General features: G+C 38.0%; 1 protein-coding gene across 10 annotated transcripts in view; it reads left to right on the plus strand.

The window, feature by feature from the left end:
- The window catches only part of TMEM116 (transmembrane protein 116), an 87,114-nt gene that overhangs the window by 29,493 nt on the left and 38,805 nt on the right, over positions 1–18,816 (plus strand). For 8 of the 10 annotated variants that reach the window (XM_081283420.1, XM_081283418.1, XM_081283424.1 and 5 more), the window contains 7 exons: positions 866–970; positions 5,903–5,952; positions 6,848–6,931; positions 7,434–7,572; positions 9,057–9,201; positions 10,183–10,256; positions 11,184–11,674. In XM_081283420.1, coding sequence (XP_081139546.1) covers positions 866–970; positions 5,903–5,952; positions 6,848–6,931; positions 7,434–7,572; positions 9,057–9,201; positions 10,183–10,256; positions 11,184–11,390 — 804 coding nt within the window. In that variant the 3' untranslated portion in view covers positions 11,391–11,674. Of the gene's footprint in view, positions 1–865; positions 971–5,902; positions 5,953–6,847; positions 6,932–7,433; positions 7,573–9,056; positions 9,202–10,182; positions 10,257–11,183; positions 11,675–18,816 lie in introns of those variants that run through there. The other 2 variants (XM_081283423.1, XM_081283425.1) reach the window with 2 other exon arrangements.

Below are 18,816 nucleotides of genomic sequence, written 5' to 3' on the forward strand. Positions count from 1 at the left end.
AAGCCTCAGCTTCCCATGTTTCTGGGATTACAGGCATGTGTCACTGCACATGGCTTTGAGTATGATATTTAGAGATGAGGCCTTTAAGAAATGGTTTGGCTTTATAAGTAAAGAGTGACACAGATGCAGACATGTGTGTTCCCTATCTCTTGCTGTGTTGCTCTAAGCCATCCCAGAATTCTGCCACCAAGAGGATCATTGCCAAATGTGATCCCTAGACCCTTTACCTCCAGAACTATGAGCCAGAATAAATCTCTTTTCTTCAAAAGTAGCCCACCTTAGAAATGTTGTTATAATAATGAAAAAATGGACTTTTATAGCTACAACTATTAAAAATGGAAATCCTTATTGCTTTTTCAATTAAAAATGTAATGGAGATGGGCACAGTGGTGCACACCTGTAATCCCAGCAGCTTGGGAGGCTGAGACAGGAGAATCCTGAGTTCAAAGCCAACCTCAGCAAAGGCAAGGCACTACACAACTCAGTGAGACCCTGTCTCTAAATAAAATACAAAATAGGGCTGGGAATGTGACTCATTGGCAGAGTGTTTGCCTATCATGCACAAGGCCCCTAGTTTCAGTATTTAATACTGAAAAAAAAAAAAAGGAAAGTGGAACAGTTAGATGAGGAGAGAGGTTGATAATCCTATGGTTCTTCTGAACAATCAAAAGGAAAAATAAAGAAGTTGGGCATGTTTTAAGTAGGCCTGGGTAGAATTCCTGGGTGTGATTGATTTACATGATATGGATACTAGATGGTATGTTACTCATAAGCCTTCAGGTAGGATTCTCATATTGGAAAAGAATGAAATAAATTTAAGGAAGAGAGGGACAGTTATGATGGATTGTTTTAATTTTTAACCTAGATACTCTACATTTCCTCATTTCTCTACACTGTCAATTACATCTGGTATTTGTGCACAGAACTAAGGATGAGACACAACCAGAGTGGACAGAACACATCTCTACTGGTAAGTTTATTCAGAGTCAGAGCTTATATTTAAGAATACTATGCTAAAATAAACTCATATTTCTCTGATAAACAGTATTACACTAAGCACTAGCTAATTGAATTCGTGGAGATTAATAAATGTAAAACTTGTTTCCACACAATTGTCCATTTTATTGACATTACTTCTTCTCCAATTCCTTATACATATACTCAAAAAGTTTTATTATGAGAAATGTTATTTACAGTACTGCCTTTCCTGCCTTGTTTGATTAAGTATGGGAAATCCTTGTCTTCATGCCATCCATCATTGTTACCAGAGTAAAGAAAATGGTCTTGGAAGACTGGGTGTAACTCAGTGGTAGAGCTCTTGCCTAGAATATGAAAGGCCTTGGGTTCTACCCCCAGCACTGCTTAAGAAAAGGGGGAAAAAAGGTCCTGGAGAAGAGTCAAGGAAGTGCTGTCTATTAACATGAGATTTGGGATTACAGGCATTAGAGAGGGTAAGTGTTCTGCAGTGCTGTATTTCTTCAGTATGTGTGGGTGATTATATTGACTTGTTGAAGTGCTGAGAAATTAAATGTGTGGTAGTCCGAACACAAGATGAATCCAGAACACAGTCGTCTTTCCTTCTTTAATTCACAGAGTTTGGGGCACTCTCCAGCATTACAGTGATGAGAAGAGAATGCTAAGTCAGTGCATCTGGATTCTCTTCATGTGTGTGCATATTTTACATATCGCATAATTCATTGATTTTAAATACACAATTAAGTGATGTTTTAAATCAATTTCAGAATATTTTCTTTATCCCAATTAAATCTTTCATGCCCATAACCATGAATCCCTTTGTCACTCTCTGCTCTAGGTAATCACTAATCTACTTTCTGTTTCTCTAGACGTGCCTTTTCTGGACCTTTCATATAAATTCAATAATACCGTATGTGGTCTCTTGTGTTTCTGTGGTTTCTTTCACTTAACATAGTGCATGTATAAATAATTCATTCCTTTTTATTGCTTAATGATATTTCCTTGTATTGTAAAAATTGAGTTTTTTATTTCTGATTCTTTCAATATCACTAAGCGATCCTGCAGATGACATTTTTATGATGTTATCATTTCTTCTTGGGGCAAGGGTACTAGGGATTTAAACCGGGGCAATTTACCACTGAGCCACATCCTCAGCACCCCCGTCCCTCTTTATTTTGAGATAGTGTCTCACTAAATTGCTTAGGGCCCTGCCAAGTTGCTGAGGCTGGCCTTGAACTTTCGATCCTCCTGTCTCAGTTTCCTGTGCCCATACAATTACAGACATATGTCACTACGTGTGGCTCAATTTTTATTTCTTTTAAAGTCTTATGTATTTTAATCTTACTATATGTATCCTACTAAATATTTTAATCTTATATCTGTGGTATTTGTTCTGCTACTTTTTTTTTGAAGGGAAATTTTCATTAAGAACATGATAGAAATCTGGGGTGGTAGAGTGCTTGCCTTGCATGTGTGAAGCATTGGGTTCAATTGTCAGCACCACATAAAAATAAATAAAGGTCCATGAACAACTAACAAGTTTTTTTTTAAAAAAAAGAGCATTATAGAGTAAAAGTAGGGCTGGGGATGTGGCTCAAGCGGTAGCGCGCTCACCTGGCATGCGTGCGGCCCGGGTTCGATCCTCAGCACCACATACCAACAAAGATGTGTCCGCCGAGAACTAAAAAATAAATATTAAAAAATTCTCTCTCTCTCTCTCTCTCTCTCTCTCTCTCTCTCTCTCTCCTCTCTCACTCTCTCTAAAAAAAAAATAGAGTAAAAGTATCTGGAAAGCCTTCTAACATCTTTTCCCAGAGCCTACAATCACTTCTAGAACAAATGAAAGTGATATCCTGTTAGGTACATGATGAAATTCAATAAATATTTTTTAAAATAATAAATGGGAAAGACCCCTGGCTATATATGTATATACATATTTGTTTGCATATAGAATCTTATGAAAGGGTATTTGAGATAAATTAGGAGATTTATCTTTTAGGTTGTGTTCTAGCCGCTTACCTCCTATATGACCTCTGCTTTTATTGAGCCTCAATTTTTCATCATAAAATGAAGTAGTGCTAAGGTTCTATGAAATCTTCATCTGACTTCAAGAAATTTATTTTTGAGAAGAAACTCTTTTTTTTATTAACTACATTTTTCCAAATAGATATATAATTCAATTTCCAAAGAATTATTTTGCATCATGAGAAAGATATTACCTTGTTCTAGCACTCGGGAACATTTTGGTGAGATGACGTTCTGGTAACCTGTAGCAGTGACTTTCCAATTTTTCTTGACCACAGCAGTTTCAGCAATTCAGTCCATGGTCCTCCTACTCCATACCTCTGGGCCCCAAAGTGAGGTAGAATATCATGTCTAAAGGGCATAGCAGAGGGAAGCAGCTCAGGACATGGCAAATTGGAAGCAGAAAGAGAGCTGACTCACTTCTTAAGAAGAGATATTTATCTTTCTTTTTTCTAGCCTTGTTCAAGATACTCACTGTTGAAGAAGGACAGGGTAGAGAATGTTTTTAAAACCCCTCCCTCTCTTCCTCTCTTTCTTCCTCCCTCATTCTCCCTCTCTCCATTCTCGTTGCTATAAAGCGAAAGGATACGAGGAAATCATTGAAAAATTAACATAAAGAGGTTCCTTAAACAGCATCCTGAACAAGATACTACAGTAAATAAAAGAGCTGTTCAATAAAACTTTTTGTAATAATCAAAATATTTTATTCACTGTCCAGTTCAGTCATTACTAGCCGTATGTGGCCACTGAGCACTTGAAATGTGACTAGTGAGAGTGAGGAACTGAATTTTAAATTTTATATAATCTTCATTTTATTTTAACTAGCTACATGCATCTAGTTGCTGCTATATAGCCCAGGACAATATTCTGGGACCTTTTTCTTATGTTTACCTCTGGACATTTAACACTTATAATTACTCTTCTGTATCTTTAATTTATATGGTTTCCTTGCTCCTTACAAGTTAGTAAGGACCCATGGCTATTTATCCTTTTACATATCTGTCTGCATAATTCTAGAATTCTAGAACTAAAAGGTACTACAAAGAAACAATTCATTTTCTTCTCTTTAGGTAGGTGAATGCATACAAAGTTCAACAGCCTTACAGGATTAATATTTTTTTTAATTGTTGATTGACCTTTATTTACTTACTTATATGTGGTTCTGGGAATCAAACCCAGTGCCTCACACATGCTAGGCAAGTGTTCTATCACTGAGCCACAGCCCCAGCCCCAAGGATTAATATTTTACATTTTTATTTTCATTCATTAATTTACTAATTCACTCAAAAGCCAAGGGACTGATTGGAATTTGTGAGCAGTTATTTAATCACAAAGTAATTTCCTGAAGAAGATGCTCTGAGACCAGAAGCCAAGGATGGAGACAGCATGGGGGAATGTTTCTGAGAGGAAGAAATTAATTTTTGAAGGAAAAATTGGAGAGATGTAAGATTAGCTCTCATATAGGATGTTGTGCTTTCTATGCACACAGAGGCACATACTACTCTTTATAAACCAAGCAATGTCATTAGTTTCAAGGAGTCAAACTCTAGTCTAAAGTACTAACCCCAGTGCTTATTATTCTGCCATTATAGCTGTATACTAAGAACTGCCAAGATCTTTTTTTTTTAACCTTTTAATTCTTTTTAAAAATACCCTAGCAAGATTTCTGCCATAAACTACTAGCAGTAAGCTTTTTATCAGATATTCATTACCAGGTAAGAGTAATAATTAAAGAGCATGTAGCCACCTGACAGAGTAAAAAGAGGAGAAGGGAAGCTGGTAGAAGAAGTCACTACAAACTGATTTTACATATTTCCCTCAAGTCAACAATAACTGTCCTACTTAAAATCGTTGCTATTCCTGATCCAAACTTCTCAAGGATGATCAGTGACCATTCTCTAATTATGATTAATTGCTCACTTAATGCTTATTTATTGTTAATGACTATTCCACAATAGGATATGTTTATACCTTAAAATAGAAAGAAAAAGGCTTTCTATTTTGTTAACTATTTAAGGTGTTGTATTCAAAATCTTTCATCCTAAAGTCCTATTAGGTAGAAATGATTCCTCTTTTAGATGGATTCATCTTTTAGATGTTTTATAGTATCTGAGTTTTTGTTTGTTTTGTAGTGCTGGCCTTGTGTATGCTAAGCATAGACACTACCACTGTGTTACATGCCCAGCACAAATAGAGTTTTTAAGTGTTCTGTCTTTTAGAATCTAAGTCTCATATCCAAAGAGCTTAACAATTCTCCACTGTTATATTAACACTTGCTGCTGGTCATCTTATACATAGAGCTTCATTGAACCCATAATGCTCTGAAAACACCCACACATTTCTGAGTCTAAAATAGAAAAAGATGGAACTATTATTAAATGATGGAGGGTTACTGTGTGATCTCATATTTGCCTTTCTTCCTAAGAAAATTTGTCTGAGTACTCAAATCGTAAGCTACTTCCTGCAGCCTTTCTTTTGACTTTTTAAATTTTATTTATTTATTTTTTTGGTACTAGGGATTGAACCCATGGGCTTACAACCACTGAGCCACATCCACAGCCCATTGTTTATTTTGAGACAGGGTCTCGCTAAGTTGCTAAAGCTGGCTTTGAACTTGTGATCCTCCTGCCTCAGCCTTTCAAGGCACTGGGACTATAGGTGTGCACCACTGTGCCCAGCTTATTGTTATATTTTTTAAAAATATAATAATACAGATGAAATTCTATCATTTACAATGCTAAGGAATTATCTGTTTCATGAATTCTATAGCAAATGTTGCTTGACAGAGTAAATTGGCTCTTAGAATCCTTTTTATTCTATTGAGTGGTATATGATGATCTGGTATTTATTGTAATGTGATTTGCAATGTCATAAGACAATTTTACATGTGTTCTTTTCACAGGTGACAGATTCTACTTGCCGAGTTGGTCAAATCACCTTCATTTTTTCAAGGTAAGATTTTTTCTTTCCGTCTTATTAAGGAATATATTATCATTATTCAAGTGCCCAAGTACGAAGAAATAGTTGGTGTCCTGTATTTCCATTGTCACTCCTAAGTCATCACAGACTCTTACTGAGTAGGAAGCAATAAATATGTGATCATTGGTTCTGTTTTCCCACATAGACTGGAAAATCAGTTTTCTATTACAGAGTTGGGTTTTAGCCCCAGTTCTACCATCAATTCAATGTGATCTTGTACAAATTTCTTTGAGTTTTGGATCTCTACATTCCTTTTCTTATAAGTTGTTAAAGAAGGTCTTCAAGATCTTATCCACTTTAAAAACATTGGTGAGACTATTAGAATTATAAAGTCCAGAAAGGGTCTGGATCTCACCTAAAGTGGCAGTCACATCAGGGTTAATTTTAGCCTTTGTAACATTTGCTCCTAAATCTTTATCTCTTACAGGGAGTCTGCTATATTTGGCTGGATAAATAGCTGCCTATTTAATGGTATAGTTTGGGAAAGCACTCAGGAAGGGGCTAATGAGAATGAAGTTATTCCTGGCCACCATGAAAAGTGAAACAGGCTGCACACAAAGCTCCTTGATAGATTTTCCTTTCATTTTTAACCCACTTAGAATTTTATCTGACCATATAATACCAGAGATTCTCTGGATACTCTGTTAGGGTTCATTAACCTAAGTATGAAATCCTTTTCCTGCTGTACTTTCCCAGGAACTGAAAAGTAAGGATACTTAAGGTATTCAAGGTATTTTCTTGAAAAATTAAGTGTGTATATATTTGTGGATATCAGTGAGGTGGTAAAGTTGGGGGTGGGAGGATATTCTGAAAAAGGGGAAAGACATGAAACTGCTGGATATTGGTATGATAACTTTTTTCCTCCCAGCCTGATACCTCTACTATTGATGACACCTGTGTTCTGTCTGGGCAACGCCAGTGAATGTTTCCACAACTTCAGTCAGAACAACAGGTAAGAAGTGACCAAATCTATCATTTTCATTGTGGATTACATGTATTCTTTTTTATAATAAACCTAGAGAAAAGATTTTTTACATACCTTCTGTCCAGTGTGGAAAAGGGCTATTGGAAAAGGACTGTGAAACAAGGTATAGTCAAGACTAAAAATACACAAGTAAAAGTATAACACAAAGTGAATACAAGATAATTTATCTGTGGGAAGGAATAAAATCTTATGGATAAGAGCACAATGATAAGGGGGCTGGGGTTGTGGCTCAACAGTAGAGCGCTCACCTAGCACTTGGGAGGCCCTGGGTTTGATCCTCAGCACCACATAAAAAATAAATAAATAAATAAATGGTATGTGTCCAATTACAATTAAAAAATAATTTTTTTTAAAAAAAGAGCACAATGATAAGTGCAGTTACATATTCATTAACTTTTGTTGCACTGAGTGAATATCTCATGTCTGACATCTATAGTAGTACTCCTGTCCATTGATTTTTTTTTCCTAGGTGTATCCTGATGTTCTCACCACCATCAGTCATGGCTGAACTCCTGCCTTCTGCCAGTACATCTGTCTGTAACATACTTTATTTTTATAGTATCACCATTTTCTTGGCTAGCTTTTTGCTCAGCCTTCTAACTATTATGGTATGGTACTACTCTCCCTACCTTTGTGAAAAGGGGGGACTAGCGGGGACAGGCCAATATTCCTAGGGCCTGGGGAAGATAGGCCAGAGAGTTACTTCCTATGGTCCTAGTACCAAGAAAATGTTCAAGAGATCTTATAACAATGTAATTACACCACCTCAGTTTTTTGGGTATCCTAAAATCAGATGATGAGTGTGGAAAAAGAGCTTGTTTGGGAGCAGAGGCAAGAGGATTATGAGTTCTAGGCCAGCCTCAACAATTTAGTGAGACCCAGTTTCAAAACAAAAAGTAAAAGAATTCACTTCATGAAAATTATGTTTACTCTAGAACTAATATATGTTTTGTTGATCCCCATGGAGGAGCAACCAGAAAACTCATGATTCAAGTATATCCTTTATACCAGAATGACATTCTAGAACATAGGACATTGCTTTGATATAATTTTCCAAATAATGAAAGAGTGTTCTTATTTTTTTTTAGCCACCATAAGTTCACACTTATATGTCTAACTGGGGTTTAAATGCTAAGTGGTTTATGCAGTTATCATGTACTTATTTGATATCACCAGAATGATGTAGAATTAAAATGATCAGCCAAGTGATAGTAAGTTGTGTATGCATAACTGCTTGGTACAGAAGCAGTATCACCTGTGAGGCAGATATAATTATGGGGAATTTCCTTTGACCTTTAAAAATTAGTTATGGAGATAGCTCAGCCCAGATCAGTAAATTTGTAAAGGTCAATTAGTTTATATTAAAATGGATTAGATGGCTTACATTTGGAATGGATTGACAATAAAGATGGTCCCCCGCCCCAAAGGCTTGGAATTCTGAAAATTCTTTATTGCTGGTTAGAGTAGCTCAGGCTTCAATGGACATTCAGAATTAGCATTCTAGATTATTTTTAAATGAACAGATAATTAGACATAAATATTCTCATTTAAGTTCAGGCCTCCTTTTGATTCTTCTGTTTGTAAGGAAAGAAGACTCTGGCTGCATTTGATTAAGAAATTGAGTTATTAGAGAATTGATTTGGGTTGTTAAGGCAAAGATTCAAGTTTGGGACGGTTTTTTGTTTGTTTATTCTTGTTTTCGGTACTGGAATTGAACTCAGGGGCATTCAACCACTGAGCCACATCCCCAGCCCTATTTTGTATTTTATTTAGAGACAGTCTCACTGAGTTGCCTAGCACCTCACTTTGCTGCCTTTAAACTTGTGGTCCTCCTGTCTCAGCCTCCCAAGCAACTGAGATTATAGACATTTGCCATAGCATCTGGCTTAGGGCTTGCTTTAAACTTATTGAGTATATTATGATTTATCTTGGTGAGAAGACTGAGTAATTTTCCAGATAATTTTCTCTCAGAAAAAGCCTGGTCTCAGCAGGTAAAACCTGTTGCAAGATACTTAGAGAAGGATCCTTCTAAAATGATACGAACTTTTACTAAGCTTTAGGGCAAACTGCTCACTGCTACACTCATGTTTAGGTCTTATTCATCCAAGCCCAAAACTTGTGTAAGAAGTTTGTGAAATCACCTGGCTTTCTGGGGAACAAACAGCGAATAGTGATTCACATTGTGGAACAGCGAGTGCACTTCTACCCAGCGGCCTTCTTATGCTGCTGGGGCCCAGGTGGGTATCTTAATAGGAAGAGATGGAGAGTGAAGAGGGTAACAATATTGGATTCAACAATATATTGGGATCAAGCAGAGTGATCTCACCAAGGCAGATGACTGACTGTAGATTCCTGTCCAGCTTATAAGATTTATGTTGGCTTTACCCATATTTCCAGTTTTCTCTGACCCCCCCCAACTTTTTTCCTTTTTATATATTAGAAATTAAGGTAATTAGGCGTGAGGTGCAAGCTGATGTGAGAGGGCAAATTACCTGATATGACAGGATTCATCTATTAACATTTGCTTTAAGTTGATAGTGAGGATCACATTGGATAATGTTTATGAAAGGCCTTGGTAAATTCTGATACTCTAAGTAGTATAATTTATTATCTTTTTCTGGGCACGATGGCAGACACTTGTAATTCCAGCTCTTTGAGAAGCTGAAGCAGGAGGATCCAAGTTCAAGGTCATTTTTGCAATTTAGCAAGACCTTGTCTCAAAATAAAAGATAAAAAGACTGGGCATGGTGGCTTATACCTCTAATCCCGGGGGTTTGGGAGAATGAGGCAGGAGGATCATGAGTTCCAGGCCAGCCTCAATAACTTAGCAAGGCCCTCAGTAGTGAAATCCTGTCTCAAAACAAAAAAAATAAAAAAGGACTGGGTACCCCTGGTACTAGTGAAATGAAATGAAATGAAATGAAATAATGGCTAGGGCATAGCTCAGTGGTAAAATGCTCCTGAATTCAATCTCCAGTACAGAAAAAATTATTATCTTCCTGTAGTACCTCTCCACTATTATCACACAAATCATCTGTAAAGTTTAATTAATAAAGATTAGAAGTCAGAGGCCTTTGGTTTGCATAACTGGTTAAAAGTATTGATCTTCAATAAGCCCATATCTTCCATTCTAATAATGCTCAGACGTGTATACTGAGGAACTCTGTGCTTCAGGCAATGAGGTCTAATGACAGAATGTATGTGTTCTGTATTCATAGCTGTGGTGCTGATAATCACAAAGCTGACTAAGCCCCAGGACACTGAGCTACACATGGCCCTGTATGTTCTCCAGGTAACACCTTCAAAATCCAGAATTTCTCTTCCTACACCCTCTTATTCTACTCTCTTACACTGACATTACTCAGTAAGCACAATTTCCCTCTGTGAAGGAAAAGAGAACATGTATTATTTATGCTCATTTATGAAGAATGTGAAAATTTCCACAGAGGAGGGTAGATGCTTTGGTAAAAGTGCTGGTATGCACTCCACAGCATACGTATCTCTGGTCAATTTCATTTTATTGATGTGTTTTTTTTTTTTTAAAGAGAGAGTGAGAGAGGAGAGAGAGTGAGAGAGAGAGAGAGAGAATTTTTAATATTTATTTTTTAGTTCTCGGCAGACACAACATCTTTGTTGGTATGTGGTGCTGAGGATCGAACCCGGGCCGCACGCATGCCAGGCGAGCGCGCTACCACTTGAGCCACATCCCCAGCCCAATATTGATGTGTTTTTAAGAAGTGAGTAGACAAAAAAAATAGTGGTCTATTAGGGCACATTCTTACCACTGGTAGTCATGATTCTCTCTAATCCAAATTGAATTGTATGAGATTAATTAACCTTTCTTAGTGAATGTGGTGGGTAGGGTAGTAATAGAATGCTTCTCCTCATTTATCAGATTGAAGAAAGACTTTTTTTGAACTATCTAATTATGCTGATAAGGCAGTTTTCTCAAAAAAAATGGATCAGTAAGAAGGGGCATTGAAGCCACTTCATTGTCCTTATGTATATACTAAGAAATATGACCAACTTTTAGTCAATTATGTTAAGATGTAAAGAATTAGTTTAGAAAGAGCTAGAAAAATAGAAAAAATAGATACCAGATCTTGATGTTTGAGATAGAGGAAATGTAACCATGCTTCGTAAACAAGGGTTGTGGGGCTTTTTCCTGGATCTCTACAAACCTGAAGAGCAGATTCCATCACCCCTGTCTCTCCTTTAGGCTCTAACAGCAGCATCCCAGGGTCTGCTCCACTTTGGAGTATATGGATGGACACAGCACAAATTCCACCAACTAAAGCAAGAGGCTCAATGTGATGTGGATACCCAGACACCATTATTATGCTCACAGAAGAGAGTCTATAATAGGGGCCTGGATCCATTAGGGTCTACTGTTACTTTTGCTACTAGCTCCTCCACCATTCTTTGAAATTACAATTACTAGGATACTCAGGAACTGGAATTATTTTACATTAATGGATTGTGAAGAATGTCAGGTAACCATATCCTACACCAGCTTCCTTAACAAGACCCCCTAAAACTCAAGAAATAAAATAAAAAATAAGTGGGATGGCTTCAAATAAAGCTTCTGCACAGCAAAGGAAACAGGTGCATGAAGAGAGAGCCTACTAAATAGGAGAATCTTTGCTAGCTACTCTTCTGACTGGAGATTAATATCCAGAATATATATAGAACTCAAGAAACTTTTTTTTTTTAAGAAAGAGAGAGAGAGAGAGAATATTTTTATTTATTTTTTAGTTTTCGGCGGACACAACATCTTTGTTTGTATGTGGTGCTGAGGATCGAACCCGGGCCGCACGCATGCCAGGCAAGCATGCTACTGCTTGAGCCACATCCCCAGCCCCCTTTCCTGTAATATATGAGTAGCAAAACAAGAAAAAAAATTAGTTCTATAAATCTAAGGAGCCCAGTCAAACACCCGTATCTATAGCCCTAGTGTCTTTTCCCTGAGGCCAAGATAAATCTGTAACATAGCACAGTATCTTATACTTTACATATCTGATAGAGGCATTGTTATTGGCTCTTCCAGTAGAAACACAATGTTGTGGATCGTGGTGGTACATTTCTTCTATAAGTAATTTTTTAGGGTTTATTATGGAGAGTGCTTTTTCTGCATCTGTTCAGATGGTCTTTATCCTTCATGTGGTCATGTGTGTCACATGGTTTTTATCCTTCATTCTGTTAATGTGATGTCATTATGAGTAGTATTTTGTGTATGTTGAGCTTCCTTGCACCCCTGAGATACATCCCAATTGATCATAGTGTATAATAGTTTTAGGTACAGTTAGTTGGATTTTATCTACTACTATCTTGTTGAGAATTTTAGTGTCTGTGTGCATCAGGGATTTTTGGTCTCTAGCTTTATTTTTTGTTGTGCCTTATTTGGTTTTGGTATCAGTGATGCTGACATTATAGAATAACGAAGTTATTTCTCTTTTAGTACTTTGTAATAGTTTGAAAAGAATTCGTTTTAGTTTTTCTTTAAAAGTTTGGTAAAATTCAGCAATAAAGCCATCTGATCCTGGGCTTTCTTTTTTTAATATTTTTTAAAATATATTTTTAGTTGTTGAGGGACCTTTATTTTATTTATTTATTCATATGTGGTGCTGAGAATCGAATCCAGTGCCTCACACATGCTAGGCAAGCGCTCCACCACTGAGCCAGAACCTCACCCCCTGGGTTTTCTGTCTGAGAGAATTTTTATTACTGATTCAGTCTTCTTTCTTGCTATTTGTTCAGGTTTCTAAGTCATCATGGTTCAGTTGTAGTAACTTATATGTGTTCAGAAATTTTTGCTTTTTTTTTTAGGTTTTCCAATTTGGGGACATATGGTTGGTTGTAATAATCCCTAATAATCTTTTCTTTCTGTGGTATTAGTTATAATATCTCCTTTTTCATCTCTGATTTCATTTGTTTGTGTCTTCCCTCTTTTTGTCATGGTTAGTCTAGGTAAATATTTGTTCATTTTGTTTTCTTTTCAAAGAAGCAATCTCGTTGTTTCATTGATCTTTTGTATTTTTTTAGCCCCCTCTTTCATTTATTTCTACTCTAAACCTTCTTATTTCTTTTTACCAGTTTTTTGAGTTTAATTTGTTTTTGCTTTTCTGGTTCCTTGAGTTGCATAGTTGTTTATTTGAAACCTTTCTACTTTCTTGATTTAGGGACTTATTTCTCTAAACTTCCCTCTTAGGACTGCTTTCCTGTGTTTCATTGGTTTTAGCATGTTGTGTTTTCAGGTTTGTTTGCTGCAGTAATTTTTTGGTGGGGGGGGGTACCAGGGATTGAACTCCGGGGTACTTGGCCACTGAGCCACATCCACAGCCCTAGTTTATATTTTAGAGACAGGGTCTCACTGAGTTGCTTAGCACCTCCACTTTTGCTGAGGCTGGCTTTGAACACATGATCCTCCTGCTTCAGCCTCCTGAGCCCCCTGGGCATGCGCTACCACACCCGACTTCAGTAACTTTTTTTTTTTTTCTGGTACAGGGAATTAAACCCAGGGACACTTTATCACTGAGCTACATCCCCAGTTCTTTTTAATTTTTACATTGAGACAGGATCTCTCTGAGTGTCTGAGGGTCTTCCTAAATGCCAAGCCTGGCCTTGAACTTGCAATCCTCCTGCCTCAATCTCCCAAATTGGTGAGATTACAGGCATGTGCCACTGTGTTCAGCTTGTTTCAAGAAATTTTTAAACTTCCTTTCTGATTTCTTCATTGACCCATTGGTTTTTCAAGAGTATGTTAAAATTTCTGAAGTTCTTCTTGTTTATTTCTAGTTCTATTCCACTGTGTTCGAAGAATATACATACTATGATTTCAGTTTTTTAAGTTTGTTGAGATTTGTTTTATAGACTAACATACTGTCTCTCCTGGAGAATGTTCCATTTGCTGATGAGAAGAATGTGTATTCTGTAGCTATTGGATGAAATATTATGTAAATGTTTGTTAGGTCCATTGTATATAGTATAGTTTAACCTTAATGTATTTTGGTGATTTTTCTTGTTTGGATGATCTGTCTATTGATGAAAGTGGGATGTTGAAGTCCCCAACTATTATTATGTTAGAATCAATCTCTCATTTTAATCTAATTATGTTTACTTGATATAATTTGGTGTTTTAGCATTGGTTGCATATAACAATTTACAATTGTTATTTTCTTTTGTTGAATTTGATCCCTCTGTCATTATTTCTTGACTTTTTCTTTTACAGCTTTGAATTAAAATCTATTTTATTTGATAGAAGTATAGCTACTGCTGCTCACTTTTGGTTTCATATGTATATCTTTTTCATCTCTTCACTCTTAAGTCCATGGTCTTTACTTATGAAGTAAGTTTCTTATTGTGTCCTTTTTTTTTTTTTAATTTTTTAACCATTCAGCCAGTCCAGGGATTGGAGCATTTAAATTCATTTACATTCAAAGTTATGATCCAAGTATGGTGGCACATGCCTGAATTTTTAGCACTCAGTTAAGGCTAGAGGATCACTTAAGCTCAGGAATTCAATACCAGCCGAAAGACATACTTTTGTTATTCTGTTATTTTTTCTCTTGCATATCCTTTCTTTCTCTTGTTCACCCTTGTGATTTGGTGGCTTTTTGTATTGATAGGATTTGATACCCTTTCTCTTTTGTGCATCAGCACTACTGTTGAGTTTTGTATTTCTGCAAGTTCTCATGATGATAGTTACCATCTTTTCACTTCTAATTCAGGTCTCCCTTAAGCAATTGTTATCGGGTCATTCTGATGGTGAGTTCTCCTTCTTTACCAACAGCTTTGATGGATATAGTATTCTTGGTTCACATTTTTTTTCTTTCTAAACTTTGAATTTGTCTTCCTATTCCCTCCTGGCCTATAAGGTTTCTACTGAGAAGTCTGCTGTTAGTTTAATGAGGATTTCCTTATAAGTGACTTAATGTTTTTTTCTTGCTGTTTTTGGAATGTCTTATACTTTGGTGGTGGGGTCTTGTGCTTTTGACAGTTTTACTGTAATGTTGGGGAGAGGATCTTTTTTGTTAAAACTATTATAAGTCCTTTGAACTTCCCAGACTTGATATCTGTTTCCCAAGCTTCAGAAAGTTTTCAGCAAATATTTCATTGAATATGTTTTCTATGCATTTTCTCTTCTCCTAGAATCCTGATAGTGCAAATGTTTGTTCACTTAATGGTATCCCATAAGTCTCAGTTACTTTTTTAATTTCTCTCTCTCTCTCTCTCTCCATCCCCCCTCCCCCCCACATTCTCTTTCCCTTCCTCTTTCTCTCCCTCTCTCCTCCTCCTCTCCCTCTCTCATTCTTTCTTTTCTTTATACTTCTCTTTCTTTGTCGCCTCTCCTCCCATCCCCTCCCCACCTGACTGGGTTATTCCAAAAACTCTCTCTTTATGTTCAGAAATTCTTTCTTCTTCCTGATCTGTTCTACTTTGGGGGCTCTTGACTGTATTTTATGTTTCATTTATTGAGTTTCTCAGCTCTAAGTTTTCTGTTTGGTTCTTTCTTATGATCTTTTTCTTTTTTTCAAATTTATTTTTTAGTTTTAGGTGGACACAACATACTTATTTTTTTATTTTTACGTGGTGCTGAGAATCAAACCCAGTGCCTCACGCATGCCAGGCGAGCACGCTACTACTTGAGCCACATCCCCAGCCCATGATCTCTCTTTTCTGCTGAATTTCTCATTCATGTCATAACTTCCTAATTTCGTTAAGCTGCCTGCCTGTTTACTCTTGTATCTTATGAAGTTTTCTCAAAATCATTCTTTTTGAATTCATTGTCAAATTTGCCTGTTTCCTTTTCTTTGAGGTCTGTTGCTAGAGTGTTATTGTGTGGTTTGGGGGTGTCATGTTACTTTCTTTGTTAATGCTGTGTCCTACATTGGTATTTGTACATCCGGTAGGTTATTTGCCTCTGCCAACTTTACAAGATAGCTTTCATAGTTAATAAATATAAACTTTTTCCTGGAAATCTGTTTGCTGTCTTTCTGCTGGTAGTCTGTGATGCATTGGCTTTTGTTCCTACTGGGTGCTTTAATGTAGTATCCATGTAGCCTATTTAAGTATAATCAACATTGTTGATGTATGTAGGTGTTTCAGTGGCCTAGGCTAACAGGGGTTGGAGGATTGCATTGCCAACTGGGATGCAGCTCCCTTAAGCAAGACAAATTCACTTGTACTTCTGGGCATTTTGCAGCAGGCTATAGGTGTGGGGTGCCTATCAGTTTCTGCAGGTTGTTTGAGGGTGGAGCCACCTTGGTGTGATATAGTTTTCCTGGTAGTGAGATGGGGTGCCTATTAGTGTCTGAGGGCTTCATGGGAATTAAGCCACACCAGTGTGCCCAGATGGATGTTGACAACTCATTTTTCTACAAATTATCCCTTCAAAGCATCTAAGGTTGCATTTATAAGAATTTATCATCCAAATATCACTTTTCAGTGTCTGAGGGCTGCACAGATGTCTTTATGGGACCTCTGGTGGCCTTTCTGCTTAGGGAGGTCTGCCTAACTTCTTCCCCAGGGTCCAGGGTAGAGTGTGGGGATGAGCATCTGTTTCTCAAGGTCTCACTGTACTAAGCTTGTTAGATTAGGCTACTCAGCTGCTTTTTGGGATGGGAAAGGCTGCCCACTTGCTTCTTAGGGGTCCTCACTGGGCCAAGCCACTCAGAAAAGTCTGCTCAGCTGCTTCCTGGGGTCACAGGATCCTCAGTGGTCTGAGTCACACAGTGCAGGCCATCTGGCTTCCTTCTGGGGTCTGAGGATACAAGAGTGGGGCTACCTGGCTGGTTTTGGGATAGTGGAAGTGTGTGAAGGGCCACCTGCCTTTTTCTTTAGGCCAGGAGTGGGTGGACAGGACTACCTGGCTGTGTCCAGTGCAGCAGGAGGGTGGGTAGTGCCACCTAACTGTTTTCTTGGGGCCTTTGCAGATGAGCCACTGAGGGTTGGCTGCCCTGGTGCTTCCTGGGGCTGTAAAAGGGCAGTTTCCAGTATCTCCTGGCTGGTAGGGATAGCTGCTCAGCTACTTCACAAGACCCAGGGAATGGTGGGTCTCAAGATGACCTCCATGCTAGGTAGAGGATGGAATAATATGGACGGTGCTCTTTCTCCAGGGCAATGCAGTGGTATGGTAACAGGGAAGCTCCACAAACTGTGGTCAGGGCCTATAAGGGACACAGGATTCTCCTTTAGTAAATGCCTCAGGTGTCTGTAATGTGAGTGGTAACTGCCAGGGACTGGCACACTGAACAAAGTCCCTCTTGTTTCAGGATGGATCTTGAGAGACCCTACAGTAGTGTTGTGTGCTTAAGTCCTTTTTTTTTTTTTAACTCATTTTTTTGTTTGTTTGTTTTAGAGAGAGAGAGAGAGGGAGGGAGAATTTTTTTTTTTTTTCAGTTCTCGGTGGACACAACATCTCTGTTTGTATGTGGTGCTGAGGATCGAACCGAGGCTGCATGCATGCCAGGCGAGCACGCTACCGCTTGAGCCACATCCCCAGCCCCTTAGGTCCTTTCTTTATAAGGCCATAGCGTATCATGCTCTACAGTATCTCTGCAACATTCCTACTGCACTCCAGTGCTCTGTCTCAAACCCTATAGTGAAATCACTGTTGTTTTCTTATTTTTTCCTCCTCCTCCTCCTCCTTCTTATTTATTTTGAGACAGGGTTATATATATTGCCCAGGCTAACCTTGAACTCCTAGGCTTAAGTGATCCTTCAGCCTTAGCCTCCTGAGTAGCTGGGACTGCATTCGTGCACCACCACACCCAGCTTCTTTATTTTGGTCCTTTGTTATGGGAGGAAGCACACCAGGCTTCTGGGATCCTTCCAAGGCTTCCCCATACTCCTATAGCAGGCTGAACACATGTAATATACAGGTCACCACTCCTCTTAAAAGTTAGACAGCCAATCCAGGATTTCCCCTGCAGAAACTTTCTTCCTCTTGCTCATTTTGGTCCTCTGGCTGGCTTCTCAGTTGTTCTGAAAATACCTAGTCCCAGCATATGAGAACCAGCCCTAATGTGCTATGAGACTAATAAAGAAGCAAATGGATCCAGTATTGCACATATTGCAATTTATCGGAGACTTACTGATAGAAGTTTGGTCCTAGGCAGCAGCAAGACCAGTCAGTTCCACAATTTGGGCCAGAGGAAGGAGGTTTATGTAGTAGTCAAGTACCTAGTTTATCTCAAGCTAATATCAGAGCTAGCAGGTACATTTCTGGTGCTCATGTCACCAGAGTCCAGCTGTAAAGCACCACATCCCACTCTAATGGGCTTGTTCATTTATAGTATGCTGGGAAAGTATATAGGGAAAACCAACTTGGGTTACTCAGCAGTAACCCCATCTTGGGGTTGCAGTTCACAATGGCTGCATTAAGGACAGTGGGAATTCTGAGGTACTCCACAGACATGGTAAAGACCACATCCCAAGACCTAATGGTAAAATATTAATTAATAAAACAATGAAGATATTTCTACTTAAAATCTCTTTACTTAATTCTTTATCCTCATCAGTTTGAATTCTACTCCAGTAGGTTCTCGTTTTTATTATTACTGATTTTTAAAAAATTACAGCAGAATGCGTTGCAATTCTTATTACACATATATACCACAATTTTTCATATCTCTGTACATAAAGTATGTTGACACCCAATTCTTGACTTCATACATGTACTTTGGATATGATGTCTATCACATTCCACCATCCTTGCTAATCCCCTGCCTCCTCCCCTTCCCTCCCTCTCCTCTTCCCTATCTAGAAGTCATCTATTCCTCCCATGCTCCCCCTCCCTACCCCACTATGAATCAGCCTCCTTATATCAGAGAAAACATTTGGCATTTGTTTTG

The sequence above is a fragment of the Spermophilus citellus genome (genome assembly GCF_964194105.1).
Source record: "Spermophilus citellus genome assembly, chromosome: 3".
In the NCBI taxonomy this organism is placed as follows: Eukaryota; Metazoa; Chordata; class Mammalia; order Rodentia; family Sciuridae; genus Spermophilus; species Spermophilus citellus.